Source organism: Pteropus medius, unplaced genomic scaffold, assembly GCF_902729225.1.
Source record: "Pteropus medius unplaced genomic scaffold, Ma_sr-lr_union100, whole genome shotgun sequence".
NCBI classification, from domain to species: domain Eukaryota; kingdom Metazoa; phylum Chordata; class Mammalia; order Chiroptera; family Pteropodidae; genus Pteropus; species Pteropus medius.
Genome location: NW_024351543.1, coordinates 11,495,274 through 11,516,695, shown reverse-complemented (window position 1 = coordinate 11,516,695; position 21,422 = coordinate 11,495,274). Strand labels below are relative to the sequence as shown.

The 21,422-nt window shown below is 40.1% G+C and overlaps 1 protein-coding gene and 1 pseudogene across 2 annotated transcripts in view; one reads left to right on the top strand and one right to left on the bottom strand.

The window, feature by feature from the left end:
- The window catches only part of TRANK1 (tetratricopeptide repeat and ankyrin repeat containing 1), a 92,822-nt gene that overhangs the window by 66,337 nt on the left and 5,063 nt on the right, over positions 1-21,422 (bottom strand). Inside the window, exons 2-3 of one of the 2 annotated variants that reach the window (XM_039843372.1) lie at positions 18,859-19,041; positions 1,978-2,109 (exon numbers count right to left, since the gene is read on the bottom strand). In XM_039843372.1, coding sequence (XP_039699306.1) covers positions 1,978-2,109; positions 18,859-19,041 — 315 coding nt within the window. The remainder of the gene's footprint in view (positions 1-1,977; positions 2,110-18,858; positions 19,042-21,422) is intronic. The other variant, XM_039843373.1, reaches the window with a different exon arrangement.
- LOC120586846 (uncharacterized) lies at positions 10,248-10,367 on the top strand (annotated as a pseudogene).

Here is a 21,422-nt window from a genome sequence, read left to right as displayed (position 1 = left end):
CTTGCCCCAAAGTGGGACCAGCTCAGCTCTGCAGTACAACTCATGCTCCAGAGCTGCCCAGGGAACCAGGCTGAAGCGGACTCCAGATGAGACAATATCCCTGCTTGGACCCTTCCCCTGCCCCATCCTGCTTCCCTCCATTCCCTTCTCCTGAGAGCACTTGCTCCATAAACCACATACACCTAAATCCCCGTGTCAGCTGGCAGCAGCATGAAGGCAAGCAGCAGGTGACGGGCAAGGGGAATAGCGTCAGGAAGATTTACGAAAGGCAATACATGAGAGTCCAGGCAGAAGTCCCATTAGTGGTCACACAGTAAGTGGTGGAGCTGAGATTTGAGCACTCACAGTGTGGGGTCAGTCTATGGCCATGACCATCATACAATACTATCTCTTTAAGAAATCTGGATGTTTTGCCCTGAATAAGGAGCTCTAGGCCCGGCTCTGACACAGTTCAAAGCTGAACCAGGAGGCAGCAAAATGACAGAATTACAGGCCCGAGCCAATTGCACTCAACTCAAGTTCAGCTAGAGTGTCGACATCAAGGTGATAGGAGTTAGGAGATGAGAGCCATGTTTCAGTAATTTAATTCAGTGTCATTTCTCAGTACAACTTCTGCTTCCTTTACTACAGTTGTTCCCAAAGTATGATCTGGGAACTTCCGGGGATCCCCAAGGCCATTTCAGTGGTCCACAAGATCAAACTATCAAAATACTTTCACAATTGTACTAGGCTGAATAATGGTCCCCAAACGATGTCACCATTTCTGGCAAAAGGGACTTTGCTGATGTGTTTAATTTATGAATCTTGAGAAAACATTATTCTGAATTATATACAATCACAAGGGTCTTTATAAGAGACAGAATGAGACCAGGCTATAGCAGGGAAGAAAGCGATGTGATGACAGAGTGGAATGATGTGCTTTGCACATGGAGGAAGGAGCCACAAGCCAAGGAAAACAAGTGACCCCTCAAAGCCGTAAAGGGCAAGGGAACGAACTCTCCTCCACTAGGAACCAACCCTCCTGGTGCCTTGATTTTAGCCTTGTAAGACTCATTTCGGACTTCTGACCTCTAGAACTGCAGCATAATAAATTTGTATTGTTTTAAGCCACCGTTTGTGGTAACTTGTTACAGTAGCAACAGAAAACTAATACAACAATAACACTAAGACATTATGTGACTTTTTCAAGCTCATTGTCTCATATGTGTATGGGGAATTTTCCATAGTCTACATGATGTGTGATAATACAACAGACTGAATGCAGGAGCAGATATGAGAAGCCAAATGTCTTCTACTGAGACACATTAAAGAGATCTGCAGAAATGTAAAATGTGCCACTCCTCTCACCAAATTGTTTGCTTTGGAAAATATAGTTATTTTTCTTTGAAATATGTTATTTATGTTAACATGTATTAGAGTCATTATTGATATTTTTAAGTAGATGAATAAATACATACTTTAAATTCAGTTTTAAGTTCTCATACATACTATATTGATAGTTAAAACCTACATAAAAAACACTCTTTGGGGTCCTCCATGAATTTTAAGCATGCCATGAAACTAAAAGGTTTGGGAATGGGTCTACTAGAAATGGAAGGGGCAAGGTAGAGGTGAGCCTTAGTTCTCAAGTGGTGTGTACTGTGGTCAGGGAATAAATGATACAGGTACTCAAGAAGATGAAATAAATGACAATTGAGAGGTTTGGGGACTTCAGTCATCCCAGGACTCTGATCCCGTAACCGAGCAGAAGAGCAAGTTTAGTAATGTTTATCCACAGTTCACTATGTTTCACTTTCCATTTCCCTTATTACTCGAGTGCTCTCAGTTTCTGAACTGCCAATGCAGAGAAAATCAACAGGAAATGAGAAAGAAAACAGAAACTAGGCAGTGTGACAAGAAATGACAAGAAAACATAAGCAACAGAGTCCCCGTTTACTAAGAAAAAAAAAAAGATGAAAAGAAACTCCAAACACTTACCCCCACTGGTATAACTGCAGGAGAATCTGGATGGCTTCATCGTACTTTCTGATGGCCAAAGAGAAGTTCCCACTCTTAAAAACCTGGTTGCCAGATTCTTTCAACAGCTCAGCGTAAGCTATGGGGTCCATCCTGTGAGGAGACAGAGGAAAGCCTGGCTGCCAGGCCTGCATGAGATCCGGTTCCCTTTACATCTGCATTGCTGAGAGTCTGGAGAGGCAGTTTGTTCGTTCTGGCTCCACCCACCTGCCCAGGGCAAACGCTGACAACACCCCTCACCACCCGGGGATCAGACAGGGAGTCTGACAAGGTCATTTCTTCCTCAGTTCTTTTCTGACGTCAGGGGCAGAAGCTAGAATTATCTCATTTATTCTATTATCAATCAGCTAGGCACTGAGCAAGGAAGCTGCTTCCATGTGTGAGACAACAATAAACCTGGCAAGTAGTTTGGCTCAAGAAGTGGCAGCTATTCCCATAACTGACACTATTATTACTCCTTCATTTACCCATCTCTACAACCCATAAGGAGGCATTGTCCCCACTGTTCAGATCAGGAAACAGGCCCAAAGAGTATCACATCACTTGCCTAAGGATCTGCTATTAGCATTCCCCAATTCAGACCTCAAATTCGGGTTTCTGCTCTTCACCCCTGTATTACATCACCTGTTGGTACCAGCACAACTCAGCTGCTAGTCCTTCTACTCAGAAAGTGGAATGGGGGAGGGAAGGTGCAGTTCTGAAGGCCACAATATGCAAAGGACTAAGGCACAGGGCCACAACCACTGTATCTTCCTCACTCCTCCCTTTCAAAGACACTGTAAAATAAGCCTCAGAGTATTTATTTATTCCTGAGATTTGTCCCTGAATTTGCCATTGCCTGCTTACTTATCTGTATTCCCCCAAAAGCACTGGCTTCTTTCAGGTCATGACTTCTATTTTATTCATTTTTGTACCCCAATGGCCAAGCACATAACAGGTACTTAAATATTTGTGGTGTAATCAATTTGAATGCCAGACTCAGGGATGTTGCCTCTTACTGATTCTCCCTGGTGTGGCCTGGGTAGTAGCGGAGAAGGGCCTGGAGCCCTACTGACACAATGGGCCCCAGGAAGTGTTTACTGAACAAAGGTGGTGGAGAGGAGAGCCTCAAGAAACAAATATTAAGGAGGTAGGGAAAAGGTGGGGCCCAGCAGAGATATCCCTGAGGATCACCTCCTCCCAAGATGGCCACAGGAAAGGCAAGAAGGTGAGGAAGGTCTTAAATATGAGGACCATTCAGATATTTGTATATGCCATGAACCTGTGAGTCACACAATCTATTGAGAGTCTTGTTAATCAACACAATTCTTGGATAGATTATAATTCTTATTGTTTTTATCATTTCAAATCTCCCTGAGGGGTTCAGGGATAGGGGAAGCAGACCCAGGCAGATACAAGTGGTGGCTTATTTTAAGCCCATATGAGTTTTTTGGAAATGGGGGTTTTTAACTGAGTTGCATTCCTTAGGCAGAGCTGTATCAGAATGAGGTACAGGATTCTTAAACAAGTCAGAAGACAAAATTCCATCTACACTTTTCATTAAATAATCTCTCAGTTTTGTGGCTCACACTTACACAGAGATGACAAAGGAGAGCATGAAAAAAAATAATGAACTGACTAGAGAATAAAAACATATTTCTCTTTCAAATATTGTCAGCTATATGTCCAATAAATATTTTTTAAACTGGCCATGATCAGACAACTAGAAAAAGGAAATTGCTATAAGAAGTGATAAAGCATTAACACCCCTCCTTTCTGAATATCTTTCCATTGCAAGAAAAGACCAACACACTGACCAAAATGTGTAAGGTCCTAAACAGACAATTCACAGAGAAATACAAGTAATGGCTAAATATATGGAGAATTATGGATAAACAGGATCGCCCTCACAATGAGCAAGAAATGAAAAATTAAAACAGCAAGATATCACTGGAAAATAATTAAAATAATGATCTCAAGTGTTGGGCGCTGGCACATTCTGCTTACAGGGGAAGTATACTACATCATGGGTAGCTTTTAGGCTCGTGGATGTTTGCCACAGGGAAAAACTGGAAATGACCCTAAATGCTCTATAACACGTAATGGGTCACAATCAGTTGTAGCATGTCCATATGGCATAACTCTATACAGTTATGTTTAAAATCATGCTGTAAAAGAACATTTAATGATAGGCTAAGTTAGTAAATGAAAAATGCAGGCTATATAAAAAGGCATATAATCCCAAATTAAATTTTAAACCCATGTAATGTATTGAAATATGCCGAAATGTTAACGGTCACACCACTGGGGTTAGGCAGGGTTTTAATTTTCCTCCTTGTGCCCTTCTGAACTTCCAATTGCTCTACAATGTACCATCTTAATAATCAGACCATAAACATTTTTTTTTACAGTTCTGTGTACACTAAGCAGAATAAGCCCCACCTTTTATTCATTTTGCTTCAAATTCGGCTCTTCTTCCATTCATTTAATTCGATCAAGCATGTGTTCCACAGGCATCATAGAGGACCTCAACTCTAGGTACCAAGCAACATCTCTGAGTGGGTCCTTTTTTATATCTCACAAATTACTGACAGGCATCTCAAAGTGGGGTGGAGGGTGAAGGTTTGGAAGGGTGAAGGGTTGTCTTCAACTCACATAGGCTTAAAAGCCATTAAAATGTTAGCCTTCCTTGCTATTACGAGTGTCTCTGGTTGTCTCTGGTTGATAAATCCACCTCGGGTACTTATTGGGGGAGCTATCAGGTCCTTCTGGGCTCTCCTCAGCACAAGATTCTCAGCTACTCTCATTCTCTGTTTACTTGGCCTTGTCAATAGGGTCACCTTTTCCCGCTGGCAAGTGGGAAGGCATTCTGGTCGTCACCAAATGTCACATTCTCAGTGGCCTCCCTCAAAAGCCTGCCCCGCTGGATGGGTGCCTTTCTTCTGGGAAACTCAGCCCCACCATCTCCATTCTGGGTTTAGCTCTAACGGATGCCACATTTCCATAGACTCTGTCCTAATTTCTCCAGGAAAGATCCCAAATGCAAACAAAATGGCCTTATGTCCTCTAACTATGGTGGATATGTTATTAAAATCTCACTAGACGGACCCCTATTGCAGGCTGAGCAATCAGTGGGGCTAAGCAAATCTGAGCTCAGGGATATCTTCAAACCCCAAAACTCTCCTTCAGTGAGCTCCTAGTTGGCTTCACTGTGCCTTCCAAAACAGTGCTTTGCTAGAACCTTCTACCTGGCCAAAATTCACTAGTGAGCTATTCGGTATTATGTGGGCTGTGATCCCTATGCGGACCCTCAAGCCCTTTCAGAAATCGTGTTGCTAGAATTTAGCTAGTTGAGGCCTATCAGCTCCATGATGCCCAGATGGAGCCAGGTGAGTGCTTCCCAACACTTAAGTTTCCTTGGCAGGGGTGTAGGGTTCTCTATTTGCTCGTTGCTCAACTGATGAAGGAAACTCTCTGATATCCAGTGTCTTTAACCTGGCCCTGCCCATGCTTCAGCTTCATCTCATAGTGATAAGAGCATCATGCTTGGTTCTCAATCAGCCATTTCCTAGCTGTGAAACCATGAGCACATTACCTGACCCCTCTGAGCTCCACTTTCTTCATCAGTGAAATAGGGCTGCTTTGTAGTGAAATAGGGCTGCTGTTTACTCTCTGTAAGTTATGCACAGGGCGAACTTAGCTCAGTAGAAATCCTTATTGAGTTACTGTGCTGTCCAATACAGAAGTCACTAGCCCCATGTGATTATTTTACATTTAAATTTTAAAAAATAAATTTATACCCCTTTCGCCCATTTTTCCCACCCCAAACCCCCACCTCTTCCAACCACCGTTCTGTTCTTTTTATCTATGAGTTGGGTTTGTTAGTTTTAAATTTTCCATAACAGAGAGATTATATAGTACTTGTCTTTCTCTGTCTATTTCACTTAGCATAATGCCCTTGAGGTTCATCCATGCTGTTGCAAATTTCAAGATTTCATTCTCTTTATAGCTGAATAATATTCTTTACATATTCATCCATTGATGGACACTTAGGTTGTTTCCCTATCTTGGCTATTGTAAATAATGCTGCAGTGAACATGGGTGTGCATACATCTTTTCGAGTTAGTGTTGTTTTCTGTGGATCAGTACTCAAAAGTGGAATTTTTGGATCAAATGGTAGTTCGATTTTTAATTTTTTGAGGCACCCCCATACTGTCTTCCATAGTGGCTGCATCAATTAACATTCCCAGCAGCAGTGCACAAGGCTTCCCTTTTGTCCATGATCTTGTCAACACTTATTATGTCTTGTCTTTTTGATAATAACCATTCTAACAAATGTGAGGTGATAACTCATTGTGGTTTTGATTTGCATTTCCTTTGATTTTGCTATTGAGTTGTATGAGTTCTTTATATATTTTAGATATTCGCCCTTTTAGATATACGATTTGCAAATATTTTCTGTCATTCAGTAGGCTGTATTTTCATTTTGTTGATGGTTTCCTTTGGTATGCAGAAGCTTTTTAGTATGATGTAGTCCTACTTATTTACTTTGCTTTTGTTGCTTTTCTTTGTGGTGTCAGATTCAAAAACTCATCACCAAGATCTGTGTAAAGCAGCTTACTGCCTAGGCTTCTTTCTATGAGTTCTACGGTTTCAGTTCTTACATTCAAGCCTTTAATCCATTTTGAGTTAATTTTTGTGTATGGTGTAAGATAGTGGTCTAGTTTCATTCTTTTGTGGGTGGCTGTCCAGTTTTCCCAACATTATTTATTGAAGAGACAGTGTATATCTTGGCTCCTTTGTCATAAATTAATTGACCATACAGGTGTGGATTTATTTCTAGGCTTTCTATTCTGTTCCATTGATCTATGGGCCTATTTTTGCACCAATACTATACTGTTTTAATTACTATTTAATTACATTTAACATTTAATCACTGTTATTAAAATGAGACTTTTAAGGGCTTAAAGAATTCAAATACAAACTATTTCTACTGTACTTAACATATACAGTAAAAACTACTCATGTCAGAATTTGGGTTTTTTCCCTTACTGCTCTAGAATGTTATGTGGGCAAACACCACATGTATACATCCGCTTATGTTTCTGCTTTTTCTTGGTACAATCACGTGACAGGGGAAAGAGAAATGCTAACCACATGGAAGGCTTTTTGTTTCTTAATAGGATGTATTTACTGACCGTTACAGTCTCCTTATAGTGAAGAATGCTCTTTATCTCTGCCTTAGAACAAGGAGGGCTCAGTTGTTGAGTCTATTTTTTTAACAACGATAAGCTGAAATTATTAAATACAAATGGTAATAATTTAACATAATGACAATACTCTTGATAATGTCTAGTGAGCGCCTACTATGTATCTACATCATTGTGTCATTTCATTTTTACAAGAAGCCCTATGAAGAAGGCATGATCGTGCCTCATTTGACATAAAAGGAAATGAGGCAAAGAAAGGTTAAGTGACTTGCCACAGTCACATGGAAAGTGGTAAAGCTGGAATCCAAACCCAGGTGGCCTAATTTTAAGAGCTCAACTATACTCTGAAGGGCCAAGACCAAACGGTCAGCACCAGTGAAATCACAACAATATGTGATATTTGGCTGACTCCAAACACTCCCTCCCCTGCACTTTCAGTTTTGTTAATGGTGCAAAAGCTAAAAGAGAAGTAGAGACAGTTTTGCAGCTGCAGTGTTGGCTTTCAGTCAGTTTCACTACACCCCTATGAGAATTCGAAGTCCAGTTGTTGGGAGGTGTCATGGAAAGGAAGCAGAAACTATACACCCAAGGAAGTAGAAACAAGAAAAATGCAAATGCACTGGGCAGATTTTGAAACGAACAAGTTTGAAAGAAAGCAGATACAGGTTGTTGTAGTTTTTATTATTCGCTGTGTACACACACATGAAATTCTAGAGCTGACTTAGAGGAATAGAGCAAAAACCGCCAAGAGAGGTGAGCTTGGGGGCAGCTGAAATGGACAGAGGGAGGCTTTACCTTCGTAAGGTCTGGGTACTACTTGAAATCTTGAAAGCAAATTTTTGGGTTTGGGTGGTTTTCTTTGTTTTAGCTAAAATCCTTTCAAGAGACCCTAAAAGCAGTCAATGATCCAAGCTTAACTCTGGATGCTTAGGGTAGAGACAGTTTCAAACTGAGGCCAGAGAGACAATTCTTAAAATGGACTCCTCCCTACTCCTACAGGAAGGTGGCCAGGATAAGAATCCAAAGGCAGATCCATTCTGGGGAATCTAATTTGTTTTCTTTTCTTTTTCTCTTTCTGTTTTCCCTTGAGGGAAGGGGAACGAATGCAGGAGAGAAGAGGAGTAGGGGTTTTCTTAAGAAACACATTCAAAACCTTTCAAAAGGCCTCTGGAAAAATATGAAATATTAGGCCCAAGCCTTTTCTACATGGGTGTCTAAATAGAACAAGAAAAATCAGATCACCCTGTCACCTCACCTCAGCTCTCTTACAGGCCTTCCCCAGCCCACCAAAGCCCAGTTTGGTGACATGTCATAAACCTAAGGCTGTCCCAGTACAACCAATCTCCTTTATCCATCAACTTTAAATTATTCCACCTCAGTTTACCACCCAAACACCCAACTACACAGAATACCAAAGTCAAGATGGCGATTCTAGAACCAGTTAACAAGTCCAGCTCTGAACCACTCTTACAAAATTTACATCCTAAAACTCATACTCCCAGCAAAAAGTAAACATCATAAATAACTATCCCCCTAATATGTGGGGTTTCTTGATTGTTTTAAATCTATGCCTCACTTGATGAAATTTTCACACTCACCCAACACATATGTGTCTCCCAAGAGGATCTATAACTTTCAGAATACTCCAATTTTAATATTTACATAGGCACTATCCTGGGCATCAGGGAATTGATGGTGAAAGAACAACCACTATGCTCATGTTTGAGAAGTTTATTATCTGTTAGGGAGATAGGCATTAAATAAATAATCACGCAAATATTATAGTTAATAGATTTTTCATCTTAAGAAGAAAAAGTTGGGGTATAAGGAAGTATATAAAAGGAAAACATACTCTAAACTGTAGGGGCCAATGAAGGTCTCTTTCGGAAATGATGTTTAAGCCAAGATTCAGAAAATGAGTAGTTAGACCAATCAAGAGTAGGAATAGGTGTCCAGCCAGGGGAATGGTACATGCAAGGTTCTGAGCTTCAGGTTCAAGAACTGCCAAGTGGGCAGGAGGACAGAAGTGAGGCTGGAAGAGTAGGTAATGGCTACAATGGATAGGTGACATGAAATCCAGAGGGTCTTGTAGGTCATCTTCAGATTCGATTGGGAAAGCAGCACTGTCCATTACAACTTTCTGTGATGATTGTAATGATCTATTCTGTAGTATCCAATACAGTAGCCACTAGCCGCTTGCAGCTATTATACATTTGAAATGTGACTACTACAACTGCAGAAATGAATTTTTCGTTTTATTTACTTTTAATTAACTTTGATTTACATAGCTACATGTGACTAGTGGGCTACCATACTGGACAATACAGCACTAGAGGGTTTTAACTGGCTCCCACTGGCTGCAGGCCAGATGGAGAGAAACAGGCCAAAGTAAAACAAACTCAGGAGGCAGAGTCAGTAAGAGTTGCTGATGGGCCTACATGGGAGTAAAGGGTAGGAAAAACTAACTACAAAGCTATTAGTCAAATTTCACTTTTCATTACAGAAATAGGAGCTTTGGTTTCATATAGAAATGTATATAATATTGAATTTTCTTTTACACACATACACACACACACACACACATACACACATACACGGGATAGCCTTTGAGAAGAACCATTTTGATGTCACTGAAGCTAATGGGGTAAAGTATATGCTCTATGAAGTATATAATTTGGGGAAATATACAAAAGCCTGAGAATGGGTCACTTGTGACTGTCAAGGATGCACCAAGTAGAAACATATTCTATAGAAAAATATATCCTGTGAGCCAAATATTGCATGAACCCATCTTGGTGTCCCAGCGACAGTACCATTTGGGGGCTCAGGGTGAGAGGGGCGGCAGTCATGGAGAGCCATTTTCCCCTCTAGAAGAGAAGAGGTCATCCCTACACCATGACTGGGAAATATTTCTCTACCACAACCAACCAATGTCAGGATGTTGCCTTTTTCTTCTTTTCTGTTTCTATTTAAAGGGGGTGGAGCACATGGGGGTGAGAGATGGAAAGTTAGTGGGAGAAGAGGTGACTTTAAATTTTTCTTGTCTACGGCCATGCTACCATGAGCAAGCACAATCCCGTCTGATCTCGGAAGCTAAGCAGGGTCGGGCCTGGTTAGTTACTTGGATGGGAGACCACCTAGGAAGACCAGGTGCTGTAGGCGTAAAAAATAAAAAAAATAAGGGATTGTAAGCTGACAAAGTCCTTGCAATCTGTGAGGTCAACCAAGGGTTGCCTCACCTAAATTAATTAATTGATTGATTGATTAAATTTTTCTTCAAGTGCCATTTCTTTCATTACCATGGTATTAAGCAAATTCGGGGCTGCCTCCATACACATTAGTCTAGGAGTGATTTTCCCTGTAACACGCATTCTCAAAGGGGCAATATTGCCCCCAGAGGGACAAAAAAATGATTCTGAAGGAGTGAAAATTTGTATTCTTTTTATGTACAAAGCACAGAATTATATGCAATGCACAAAGAGATAGACGGTGTATCTCTAATATTAAAATTTCATGGCAGGGGATGGAGAGCTATATTAGGAAAAATCCCTTAAAATGCTGAGTGTGGCTTTAATGAAAAAAAAAAATAGTAAAGAAACACTGTCCTAGTGGAAATTAAGGGATTAAAAAAAAAAAGTTAAAAGTAAACAATAGATCCATCTACAGATGTATGGATAAACAAAATGTGATATACATTTGTATGCCCAATACAAATAGAATTCGGCCACAAAAAGGAAGGTAATTCTGACACATGCTACCAACATGGATGAACTTTGGGGCTATATGCTAAGTGAAATAAGCCAATCACAAAAAGACAAATACTGTATGATATTCCACCTACATGAGGTACCTAGAGTAGTCAAATTCAGAGACAGAAAGTAGAATGGTTGCCATGCACAGAAAGTAGATGGGTACCAGGGGCTGGGGGGAGGAGGTATGGGAGTTATTGTTTGAGGGGCACAGAGTTTCAGTTCTGCTCAACAGTGTGAATATACTTAACATTATTGAACAAACTATATACTTAAAATGGCTAAGATGGTAACTTTTATGTTATGTGTTTTTTGCCACAATTAAAATTCTTTAAAAGTACAAAGACAACAAACCAAAGACACACTAATACACCAGTGTAAAATAATATTTTCCAGACTTGTATTTCTATTCTAAGTTTGACAGAAAAAATATTTATTTTCCTTATATGTACCATGCTACACCAAGATAGCCAAAAGATGGCAGGGTACCAAAACTTCCCATCTCGTAGTAGCTCTGACTTACGTGCATATCTGGGAAAGGGAAGGCAGACGAGACACCAATAACTTACAAGGCCAAGCTAACATGCTGGCCTCACTGAGAAGATGGCAATCAAAATCCATCCCCTAAATCCTTTCTCAAGGTATCCATATATCAATTCATCACACTGTACACTTAAAATATCTTACAATTTTATTTGTTAATTATATCTCAATAAAGCTGAGAGGGTGAACCATCCTTCAGCAGGCATCACATGCATGTGGTTTAAGGTACTCAAAAGATCATTTCTATGACCATTAAAAAAACTTACATTATGCAATCAATGTATTTGGGCTTATAGTCAAATCATCAGACAATATACATCAACAATTACAATGCAATATTAACGAAAAGATGTATGTAGTAGGAGTGTCCTAACCTATCACCTTGAAAAGGCCCTATTTTTTTTCTTTTAACATTGTCATTGAAGTAAACCACAGTAAGTGTGTGTTACATGCACTAATCTTAGATGCTTACATCAATGAATTTTTAACCCATGTAACCCCATCCAGATCAATATAGAGAACATCCAGGTCCCAGAAGATTCCCCCTTGCCCCTGCCTCATCTAAACCCACCTTCACCACTATTTTGATCTCTAAACCATAGACTAGTTTTGTCTGTTCTTGAACCTCATAACCACACAATGGGAATTCTTGAGTCTGGTTTCCTTCCTTCAACATTGTATGTGTGAGACTCTCTTGTTACTGTGTGTATCAGTAGTTCACTTCTCTTATTGCTGTGTAGTGTTTCACCGTATGACTATACCACAATTTGTCATCCATTCCTCTGACGGACACTGGGTTGATTTCAGTTTGAGATAATTATGAATAAAGTTATTATAAATATTCTTGTACATGTCTACCAGTGAATATATGTTTACATTTCTTCTGAGTACATAACTCAGGGGTGGAGTTGCTGGGTCACAGAGTAAATGTACTGTATCGTTTTAGTAGATACTGACAGTTTTTCAGGTGGTTGGACCAATTTATATTCTCAATAGCAGTGTGTAGGGAGTTTAAATTGCTAATATTTATCAATACTAGGTATTAACAGTCTTTTAAATTTTAACCAATGTGGTATCCCATGGTAGTTTTAATTAGCATTATCCTGATGATTAAGGGTATTGTGTGCTTTTTCACGAGGATATTAGCCATACGAATGTCCTCTCTTGTAAAGTGCCAAAGAGACCCAATCTTAGAAGAGTTATTTGTTTTGTTTTTAATAAATAACTACTAGATAGATGACCATATGCCAGACCTACTTCAGCTCATTTTCTCAGCAAGAATATCACTATTTGACAGCGGAAGGAGGGGTGGACTCTGACCCGGACACCCAACAACCACCACCTAACTATACAGCACACAAATGACAGGAAGCTCAGGAAATAAATTTTCCAAAGAGGCTTTACAAATAAGTGCCTAAGGAGATTTCATTAGATTCTAGTGATAGCATGATGTCACATGAAAACTAAAAATAGGCTAAACTTTTGTGGCAGAAACTTGAACGTTGGCCCTAAATAACAACTAAACAGTATTTATAACTCAGAAAGCTAGGACACTGTACCCATTTGGCTACAATGAACCATTCCTGGGGCCTTTAAAGTGGCTGCTACTGCCAAACTGAACCTCAGTTTTGTTTCTCTTACCCAACCGTTCCCCATAGAGCCACTGGCCTTATGGGAAGCCAACCCCACCCCTAGTTCCTGAGGAGGGTCTGATGAGCAAATCCTATTTCCTCATCAGGGACTGGTCCAGTCTGGGTGACTCAATTCTGGCCCTTGAAACTTAAAGAGATGTTTGTTGGAGGCTTCTGGGAAAGTTTTTTTTCTCATTCTTCTGAAGAAGCTTCCAGAAGCAAATCTCTGTCACATAGAGCACTGTCTAGTGTAGAAGTGACACCAAATCTGCAGATGTGCAGCCCTAAACTTCAGCAGTATGTGGATTCTGGCCTGAGGGTGGAGCCAACACTGAAAGGAAGAGGACAGAGCCCAGGGAATCACAGAGAAATATGTGGGAGCTATTGATTTGAGAGAATCCCAGGGCCTGTCTTATCTTCAGACTTCTATTTCTGTGAGTGCATCAGTTAGGATACATTTGGCTGCAGGTAACAGAATAGGTGACTAATAGTGGCTTGAACCAAGAGGAGTAATTTTCTTACATAATCAGAAGTCAGGCGGTAAGAGCACAGCTCTTTATCTTCCTGAGACACCATCCGAAGTGCCCTGATTCTGTGCTCTCATGATTGAAAATCCAGGCATTGCCTTAAAATTCAAGGCAAGAGGAAAACTTTCCCAAGCCCACAAGTAGACTTCTCCATGTGTTTCACAGTCAGAAACAGGAATCTGGGATACTGAGTGTCTGGTTCTCTAATAGCAGGTGGTCAGGGAAGAGGGGGTTGGCAGGGGTTGCTGGGTGTGCAAACAGGGTGCCCCAGAAGGAGCCAATAATATCCTTATTGCTTACGCTAACATCCTTAGGTTTTCTGTTACTCGGATCTAAAAGCACTACAATATAGAGCTTTACACTATACTATTCTATCTGGAACATTCTGTCCAGAATGGTACCTGCTAGCCACAAGTGGCTATTTACATTTTAATTTTAACTAACTGAAACTAAATACAACTGAAAGCCTCAGTTCCTCAGTCACTCTAGCCACATTTCAAATGCTCAGCAGTCACACATGGCTAGTGGCTACAGAACTTGACAGGGCAGGAATGGACAATCACCATCACGCAGAAAGTTCTATTGGAGAGTGCAGCTCTAGATAGAATAGTAATCTGGGTGCAACATCTGAAATGTTATTTTTCTACTTAGTGAGCAATGTAGCCTTTAATCCTGTGTGTGAGATAGTGGTAGATAGATGAGGGCTGTTGCCCCGAATTTTGGTGTGCAAGGCCTCTGCCTGGGAGCCGGATATTGCCACGCTCCTTCCACTATCCTATTCCTACTACTGAGCATCATGCCACCTTTTTATCCCACAACATCTAATAAATAGAGATTAGTAATATCTACAATCGGGAACTAAGTTCTCTTGGAATTACTCTAGTACATATTTTAGATAGAGTGTGGGGTAACAGATTGTGCTGAGTACACCAGCCCATATTGCCTCCAGGCGCCCCATTTAGTGCCCACAGTAGTACAACTAGAGACTAGTTTATTGTTCCACAGCTTCTTCATAAACACAGACCCTTAAGTGTCTATCCTACTTACTCCCTTAACAGAGTAAAGACCTGCAACACCAAGGTGCAACCCAAGAACACTGCTACTGACCTTGTGAAGCGAGCATGAAGAAAATGTTCTGACGTGATTTCATAAAGTAACTTGCTTTTTATTTAAGAGAAGGATAAAATAGTTTTATTCTGCTACACAAGTTTGATCACTACTGAGTAGCTATTTAGAATTTTCAGTGCAGCCAACTTTAAAGCCCTAAGTATCCCCTGATATTCATATTAAGACTTGACACTTCAGACGGACTCGCTTTTGTCCCTCAACTAACCAGTACTTCAAAACCTGTTTTTTGTTAAATTCTAGATTATAAATGGAACATTTCACTACACGGAGAAAAGTAGAAGGAGGATTTCTGGGAAGGTTAATTATATTCACACTGCTTTACAATTTAATGTTTACAGGCTTAAATTAACACAGGAATACAATAACCTGTATCTGTCCAACCTGAGAGAACAGACACAGATTTTCAAGGAAAAACCAGGGTAATAAGAAAAATTTTAATTAAAAAATATGTAAATATTTCTCAGAAGAGCTTTTTTAAAAAGCTTCTGACAAAATATCTATAACACTCATAAAATTGCAAGACTTACATGGAGGAAAAAACTATACTCAAGAAAATAGTCTTGATTTTTAAAAATAATCGACTCGTTTCTGATTGAGCAAATTTACTATTTTTTAAAATAAAAATAAAATGTCAAATACTCTCGATATTAATGTTAATATATATTTTCAAAAAAATCTCAAAAAAAGGATACTTAAAGAAATTAATGAAAAAATTCTTAACTTCATCTAAGAGAATAAACAAACCAGAATAACTGAGATAATTTTAATAAAAAGAAGTATCAAGAGAAAATCTTCACTACCATTTCCAAATGCATTTTCAAAACTTATCTAATTTTTAAAGAGTAAACAGATCAATTGAACAAACAGAATATAGAGAAATAAGTATATACTATAAAAGAATTCCACGTGTGACAAAGGTGGCTTTTTAAATAGATGGAGAAAGAATGAATCGGTTGGTACAACTGGCTAAATATCTGGACTAGAAGTTAAATTTCTACTTCATACCATGTGGTAGACCAAATAATGGACACCTCCCCCCAAAGATGTCCATGCTCCAATCCCCAGAATCTGTGCATATATTACATTAATTGCAAAAGGAACTTTGTAGATGTAATTAAGGCTACAGACCTTAAGACAAGAAGACTATCCTGGATGATCTGGGTGAGCCTGGTCTAGTCACATGAACCCTTGAAAACAGAAAAAGTTCTCTGGCTAGAGTCAGAAAAATGCCAGGGAAGAGGAAGGCAGGAGAAATGCAGCAGAAGACGTGAAACATGAGAAGGACTTGACTCATCGCTGCATGCCTTGAGGGTGGAGGGGAAGGCAATGTGAAGAGGAATGCAGGCAGCCTTGGAAACTGACAGAAGCACCTGGGTGACAGTAAGAAAACAGGGACCTCGGCCCTACATCTGCAGGGAACTGGATCCTGCCGACAACATGAATGAGCCTAGAAGAGGATTCTTTGCAGACTCTCTAAGAGCCCAGCCTGCCAACACCTTGGTTTCAGCCATGTGAAACCTGCCAAGCTAACACAGACTTCTGACCTACAGACTGCAAGATTAATTACATAATTTGTATTGTTTTAAACCACTAAGTTGGTGGTCATTTGTTACGGCAGCAACAGTAAACTAATACACATCGTATACCAAAATTCGTTCTAAATGAATGAAAAAAATGTTAGTGTAAAAAAAAAAAACAAAAAAACCCACAGCAATAAAAAAGGAACAAGCTGCTGAGACACACAGCAACATAAAGAACTGCATGAACATTATGTTGAGCAAAAGAAGCCAGACTCAAGAATATATATTGGATGAAGTTCTAGAATTGACAAATTCTAGATTTGTCAATTGTACTTGGATGAAGTTCTAGAATTGACAAATCTAAGAAATGAAAGAGCAGTTGCTTAGGGAGGGCTATTGAGTGGGAAGGAGTGTAAATACACTCTCTGGGGGATGGAAATGTTCTGTATTTGGACTGGGGGAGTAGCCACATAGCTCACTGAACAGTACACTTAAAATTTGTGCCTTTTATCACATGTAAATATCTCATTAAAACAAATTGAGAAAAAGAAATCATAAAGGCACTAAGAGAAAAATACAGGTACAAAGTCTAGATCATCTTCAACTGCTCTAGGAGGAAATTGGTAATATCTAAGTGGCACATATCAATGGTCTTTGACCCAGCAATTCCACTCCCAGGGATCGGTATTACAGACTGACTGCGCACATAGGAAATGGCAGGTGCACAAGATTATTCACTGTCAAACTGTTGTGATAATAAATGACTGGGACCAACCCTAATGCCCATCAACAGGGGCCTGGTTTAATAAATTGAAGTGCAGCCCCCACACAGAGTATTACACAAGTATTAGAAAAGAAGAAAAGATGGAAGGAAGGGAGGAAAGGAGAGAGGATGAAGATGCTCTCTAGGTACTGATCTCGGATAATCTCCAAAACACATTTTTAAAAAGTAAATGTAGAAAAGTGTGTATCTTATGCTCCCTTTTGTGCAAATTATTTTTTAGAGGAAAGAGCTGAATAAGAATACATATTTGCATTTCGTTGTATGTACATAAAGAAATTCTGGATCCACTAGAAATAAAATTATTTATCTTTATTGAGAGGTGCAATAGAGGGCTGGGAAAGATGATCTACTTCCTCCTTTTTGCTATTACCTTTTTATATTTTTTGATTCTTGAATTATGTAAATTCAAGTTTTAATGCAAGGAAAAAATGTACGTAATCTTCACATTTAAGAAAGCCATTTTAATGACAACAAAAGCAAAAATCATACAGTGATAGACATAAATTCATAAAAAATCTAAAACTTCTGTACATGAAAAAGCCTCCAAAATAGTTTAATAACACTCTAAATCAGCAAGATCATGGGTAGAGTCACTCTCACGTACTGCTGATGGTAGGATTAAGTTGTGCAGCATCTATCTACAGAAATGTTAAATGCGCAAACTTTTCACATAGCTCTTTATCCACTGGAAATTTATTCTACAAACATATTTCGTTTGAGTGCATGATGATATTCACTGCCTCGTTCTTTGTAAAAGCAAAATGCTACAAATCCAAAAGTCCAACGATTGGAGATGTTTACATAAAGAATGGTACACCTTAGTGCAGAACACCACACAGTTGTTAAAAACTATAAGGCAGATCTAAAAAAGTAAGAGGAGCTAACTGAAAAATAAAAATTAAAAAAATAAGAAAATAAAGTAAGAAGAGATGTCAAAATATGCAATAATTTGTAGAGCAATGTGGAGAGCTTAAGAATATATTTGTGTGTGTGCGTACACTTGATCTATGAGAGAAATTTTGGAAGGACACTTAAGAAACTAACTTTGGGAAGTAGATCTGGGAACAGGGAGAATGCTCCTGAATTATGGAAGAATAAATTTATGTTGTTTTAAGTCACCCAGTTTTTGGAAATTTATTATTGCAGCCCTAGGAAACTAAAATAGCACCTCCCTGAATATGTTCATAGAATCACATAAATAGAAATGATTTAATAAAGTGAGAAGTTTGGACTAAAATTTCCGAGGTAAAGAACACAGTAGAAAGCGCCCGAAGTGAAACCCTGGCCTCCACACTGGCACCCTGGTCCACACACCTGTGGATGGGCAGGAAAGCCAGGACCAGAACCCAAGTCTTGCCCCTGGTCCACAATGGTTCAGGGTAATGGTTTTTGTGGGTCATAGCAGTCCCTGCATGTAATTTGAGTGTAGACACTCAACGTTTACAGAACCTTTGCTTTGTTGACCCAGCAAAAAGAAAATATTTGCTAAAAACACAGCCCTAGTATTTGCCTGTTTTCACAGGGCTTTCCCGAAATGACCAGTCAGTTAAGCAGTTATAGTGTGGGAATCTGTGAGACTCGAGGCCTTGCTTGGATGAAAGTTGGGAGGGGTGTGTGCTGGAACATCTGAAAATGGTTCCAAATCTTTCTCCATTTTGATTGTTCCTTTGCGAAGAAGGGCCCAGCACCTGCTCACAGGCCCTCATAAACGCTTTTCAGCTGAAAGACAGTCACCAATGTAAGCATGCTCTGGGATGGCTGCTCAGCTCACCACAGCGGCCTTCTCAGGGGAGAGCTGAGGTGCACAGAGGCAGGCATCATGTGTGCTCCACATGCCAGTCCTGCAGGCCAGAGCCCTTCCACAGGAGTGTTCGAACTGGAACTCTGGGAGGAGCTCCTCCGGCGGTAGCAGCTGGAGTAGGATGCTTTAGACGGGGTGGTCTTGCCCCCTACCCTGTGAAGAAGCCACTCTGGGTGAGAGAATACAATACCTACACCCAGACACAGGAAAGGCAGAAAGAGGGGCTTCTGGGGTCCCACCGTTCCACATGACACTGCCCAGAGGCCCAGCTGTACCCCTGCCCCTTCCCTAATTACTAAAGACATCAACAGTCTTCCAGAACTTTCCCCTTTTTGACTAAGTAGTTAGTTTTTTCTTTCGTTTACTAGAAAGAAAGAAAGGAGGTGAGACTGGCTTGCTCTATTTCACCTCTTTCTATAACTTCACATTAAACAAGGTTTTTATCAGGGGTGCCCTGCCCCCACCCCTGCAGTGTGTCCAAGCTCTGTGCTAGAGCTTTATTTTTCTGCTTTCTCTAGTAGACTGAGCTCTTAAGGCAGAAACTAAGTCTTACTTATTATTTCTGCAACCTGAGGGCTCAGCGTTGTTGCCTTTAAATGATTTTCTGGCTGTTTCTTTACTTATCAGAGAAAGATGATTAATCTGGAGGAATGGGAAAGAAAGAAAGGTTTTAGGGTTTAATTCAAACTAGATGATTTCGCTGGTGGTTTTGGATCTCTGACCAAAAAACATTGATCGGTCAGCTGTTCCCTTGCAAGATGCAAATTTAATAAAAGCCAACCACACAAAGTCCAAACCAGAAACCACCATATAAATCCAACCAAGATAAAACAGCCAAAGCTGCTGACTACTTGGGGAAAACAAAAGAGAAAGATGTTTATACATTTATATAAGCACCTGTTGAGAATTCAATGGTCAGCAAACAAGACCACATATCTTTGTGTGAAATTATAGTCTGATATTCAGAAATGCTCAAAGAGTAATCCTGTAGATCAGTTTGAAGCTGGCAAACAGTAACATGTGCAACAAACAGAAAAGAAATTGAAAGGAACCTAAATAGGATTGCTAACTCTTGATTTTGCCAAATAAAAACGTTTTTTAAAAAGTGTACCATCTACAATCCCCACAATTTCACAAAAGAAGAAATATTTTAACTCCCAAAAAAGGAGGAAAAATGTAAACTCAGACTAAAGAAAGCCATTCTCAAGGAAGGAAGCACTAAGAACCTTACAGCCCATTTTAGTTTGGGATAGTATACAGATGGTTTGGACTAGGAGTCATCCCAAGCCCTAAAACCACACTAGACCCCTGGAAGATGCTCAAAAATATCGCTAAAGGGCAAGATGGATCAATTTCAACTCCTGGTTCTATAGTAGAGTCTCAATCACTTGACCCCCGAAGACAAAGGCCATAAGGAGGCCTCCCTCCCAGTTGGTGGCCAGTAACAGGCACAATTTCTCCTCAGTGTGTGCCACAGACTGACGTTTTTCCACTTCGCTATTTGAATGAGAGGAGTCCAAGGCAGCTGTGTGATAACAAGTAAGATTTATTGAGCACATACTAAGTTCCAGCCCCTGTGCTTCAGCTCTTCTCGGGCATTTTCTTATTCAATGTCCCTAACGATGCCATTGAGGGAGGTATAATTATTATCCCAATTTCACAGGCCAGAAAACAGGTTTAATCAAGACGAAGGGACTTCTCCAAGCAAGGTGCAAAACCAAATCTGATACCAAAATCTGTGTTCATAAGCCTGGAGAGAGGAGGTGAGCAGAGGAGGGTCACTGGGGAAAACAGAAAGGATATCTTTTAAAGTTAAAATCAATCTCTGCTAATGCAAACCCAAAGATAGCCCGAAAAGTTAGCATTCCACACTCGGCTTCAAGACAAATGAAGAAGTTAACCTTTGGCTAGCACGAGTTGCTCATAAATCTTGACTCAGTATCTGCGTCAAATTCAGGCTGCCCAACAACTGCCATATTCCCTTCATTCAGGTTTCCCCGCTCTCCCCAAAGGACCTGGGAGCTATAGATGATTGTAAAGTTTGGAGCAGCCCCAAAGAGGGCACAAAGCCTTGTGGTAGCCCTTGAGCAAAGGTGCTTTCTCCCTTTAAGAGAACCTGAGTTAAATAATAGCAGCCCAGTCATCCTCTCCTCCCGATCCCTCCCTGAGTCCCTCTGTAATATTTTAAATGATGGTTAATGGTCTCCATTCCACCTCCCACCCTAAGACCAGAGTAATCTACTTGCCCCTGAAGAGCAAGACCATCCATTGTGGCATGGGAAGGGTCTGGAGGTGAGGTGCCCAGTAGCACTGTATACACAAAACAATCCTCCCCCAACAGGGACATGAGGCACGGCCCCTTAGCAGTGTTGGGAGAACCTGAGTTCTAGCCCTAGTTCTAACAGCAACAGTTTCCTGAAACATGGGACCTTGAACTTGGCCTTCGAAAAAGTGGCCAGGCTTAAAAAGATATTCATTGACACTCTCGACCTTCTAAATAAAACTCAGAGCTGTTAAAACACACACACAAACAC